At 62.5% G+C, this 3,281-nt stretch overlaps 1 protein-coding gene across 1 annotated transcript in view; it reads right to left on the bottom strand.

The window, feature by feature from the left end:
- Positions 1 to 3,281, bottom strand: part of NECAB2 (N-terminal EF-hand calcium binding protein 2) — a gene marked incomplete at its 5' end in the record, with an annotated part of 25,605 nt that overhangs the window by 16,674 nt on the left and 5,650 nt on the right. Inside the window, 2 exon segments of the mRNA XM_077754172.1 lie at positions 1,433 to 1,530; positions 1,672 to 1,697. Coding sequence (XP_077610298.1) covers positions 1,433 to 1,530; positions 1,672 to 1,697 — 124 coding nt within the window.

Raw genomic sequence — 3,281 nt, 5'->3', positions numbered from 1 at the left:
GAGCCCGTGCGCATCCCCCAGCCCATCAGGAGCCGAGCTGGGCTGATACCCTTGTCCGCGCAGGGATTCCAGCGTCTGGGGTCCCTCCACGCCCCCTTGCGACCCACCGCCCACCTGATACGTTCAGAACGTCCAGCAACAGTCCGGGCACATGAACAAAGACTGTCGATCGGTCTTACACGATATTGACATACGCTCGAAGCAAGCAAGCCTCGTGACAGCTGGACGGGAATGGAAATGCGGGTTTCGTGGAGGCGTGGGGTCAGGCCCACGAAGAAAGGGACTCTCTGATACACAGCAGAAGATCACCTGAAAAGACCTAAGACACTGGTGCATCGAATGCACGGACTACCCTCTGCGAAAACACACGGAATCCGTGTTACTTCTGCCTGGGCATACAGCAGGAGCCGAACGACACAACAGTCACCCGTGCTCTGAGCCAGGCTCTGAGCTGAGCAGCGTGGAGACCTCACTTCAGTCAGTGCCCGGAAGGGACTCCCAGGTGAATGCTGGAGACACTGAGGCTCCTCCCTCCCGGCATGTCCTGCTCCCCTCCCGGCCTGCAGACACCCCTGGGCAGGCCCGGACTCCATCCCCTCTGCCAGGTCCCTGACTCAGTTTCCCTTCTCCTTTCAGCTGCTGTCCATCTAGCTGTAGGCTCCGCAGGGCTTGACCCCGAGCCTGGTTCCACAGCTCTGAAAGTGAGGCAGTGACAGTGACAGCGGTGAGATTAGCCTCAACGGTAAATCCTGGCCGTCGCAGGGGCTCAGTAAACCTCACGCCTCTTCTCTGGACGCAGAGAAGGAACACGCCCCCCCCCCCACGTCCCTCCAGCGGCCGCTAGCCCAGTGGGGCGCAGGCTCCGAGGCTGGCGGACCGGCTGCTTCTGCCCACGTGGCTTCAGCAGAGAAGGCCTGGCCCCGCCTTCCGCCCTCTCCTGGGACCCGTGCAAACAGGGGTGACAGGACTGTGGGCTGAGCCACTGGAGCCACACGGGAGCCCCCCCCCCAGGACACGCAGGGTCCCCGCACCGGGTCTGCTCACCACAGCGCTCACGGTCCCGCATGGGGCTCTCACGCCAGACACAGTCTGAAACCTCCGTTGAGGGCAGACGCGTGAACCCGCCCCCATCGCTCCCCACCCTGCCGCGTAACCCTGAGAAGCGGGGGGGGGCAATGGTCCGGTCCCACACCTGTCCCACGCCCCGGCGGGCTCGGGCTTGGGGTGGCTGCCACTCCCTCGGCGCAGGCCCCCCAACGTGCCTGCCAGACACCGCCGGCCACCAAGCCAGGCACTCGCCTCGCAGTTTAACCCAGGTCCCTCTGGGAGCCCCAAGTAAGGCCCACCCGACGCCTGTCGCCACAAATCCAGGCACCCCTGGGTGAGGAACCAAACCAGCACTCAGACCTCGGAGCCGCCCACACAAACTGACCTTCTTGGTGTAGCCCATGGCCTTCAGGACGGAGTGATTCAGGGTCTCCAGGGAGGCCAGGACGTCCTCATAATCCCCCATGTGGTCAACAAAGTAATCTGAGGGAGGGGAGGGCAAAGGTCAGGGGTCACGGGAGGAGGATTCGACCCGTGGGCCTCTCACGAATCCCACTGGGTCCCCGTGGCTCCCGGGTCCCATCCCCCGACCCCAGCTCGGTCCCTGCAGATCTGGGCACCTACCGCACAGCTCCTTGGTGTCCACATGGCTGCAGAGAAAACGAGGGAGACTCAGGTCAGAGGCCTGTCTGCCCCATCCGCCCTGCCCTCCCCTCCCCTCCCCTCCCCCTCAGCACGCAGCCCCTTGCCCGTCAAACACCTGCCTTGCCCCTCCTCTCTTCCATCCTGCAGGGCTCACAGGTGAGGATGCGGTGGGATGCCCTTCCCCCCCCTCTGCTCGAGCTCGCCCTCTGACCCCACGACCACTCATTTCCTCTCCCCTGCTCTGCAGTCCGTGTCCCGGGCACAAAGCACCAAGAACGGGGCTGGGACAAGGGAGTGAGGGGACAGAGGGGTCAGGGCCTAGGACAGGCTGTCAACAAGCCTCGTGTGACACGCTGCCCCCGGGCACCCCTGCCTGCCCGGCTCCCGTGGCCCATTCCACCCGGGTTCAGAGGCTTTGCAAGCCCTGTCTTGGCAGCTCCTTGAATTCACATCACACATCAAATGTTCTGACAGGTCCTGCAGAAAGGAAGCCTGTTTAATGGTGCTTAAATGAAGATTTTATCAGTCTTTCTGACCCATGTGAAGGGTCTGGGGCAGAAAGCCTATTTAGCATCCCAAGGAGCACAGTTTACAGCTCACACCACAGGGAATGCCGGAGAGAATAATCCTCGAAGTCTAATGCAGAACTCTCAAGAGTTCTGACCTTCTTTAAGGTCACAAAGCCACACGGTTAAACTCTCCGACCGACGCGTCCTCCTCACGACCCAGCTGGCCCAACGCAAAAGGCACCATAAGGCTGAGGGAACCAAGAAGCACCTGCCTTGGCCCTTTCAAAGCTCCCTGGGGGGTTGTAGGGGCCGCTCAGAGGCCTCCATCTGTCCCCAGAAACGAAGCCCTTCACCGGGTCTACAGCAGGAAGCTGTTTTCTCAAGCGGCCTCCCTCGGACAAGGCCACCTGGCCACCTGGTCGCCAGCCTGTGCCTCCCCGGACACTCTCAGCCCCGACCTGATCCAGGTCACCACCGTGCTGGGTCCCTTGCAAACAGGCTTGGTGGCAGCTCCTTGCCCAGATGTATCCGGCCAGTCTCAGGGGACCCCCAACTCATCAGGTATGCCCCACGCAGCCCGCCAGAACTCTGGTCCCCACCGCCTGAGCGGGGCCTGCGGAGGTGGCCGCGTGCGGGGCAGAGAAGGGGGCTGGGCCTGGGAATCCGAGGCCGCGGGGTCAGGCGAGCGTGAGGGGGACATACACTTGGCACTGGACTTAGGGATGGGCGAGGCCAGGGAGTTTGGTTAGTTCTGAGACGCAAGCTCGGGGGGCGGTTAGGAGGGGGTGAATTAGATACCGAGTTGGGAGTGGGGTTCAAGTGAGAGCTGGGATTAGTATCCGGTCCATCTGGTTGAAGACGGGACCAGTGAGGACCAAGGTCCCCGAGTTAACCTTGGTGCTGGGAATAAGCCCGGGCGCTGGGGTCAGAACGGGGTCGAGTTAGCAGAAGGGTGACGCCATTGCCCACGTCCCCTTTTCATTGCCCTGCGTACGTGGTGCAACTCGCCACTTGCGCTCAGAAAGGACAACCTTGCCACTACAATGGCAACCTGCTCACGGCCCCAGGTCACGGTGGTGG

This window comes from Crocuta crocuta, unplaced genomic scaffold (assembly GCF_008692635.1).
Source record: "Crocuta crocuta isolate KB4526 unplaced genomic scaffold, BGI_CrCroc_1.0 scaffold61, whole genome shotgun sequence".
Lineage (NCBI taxonomy): Eukaryota > Metazoa > Chordata > Mammalia > Carnivora > Hyaenidae > Crocuta > Crocuta crocuta.
Note: the sequence above shows the minus strand (reverse complement) of the source record. Positions and strands in the feature narration are given on the sequence as shown.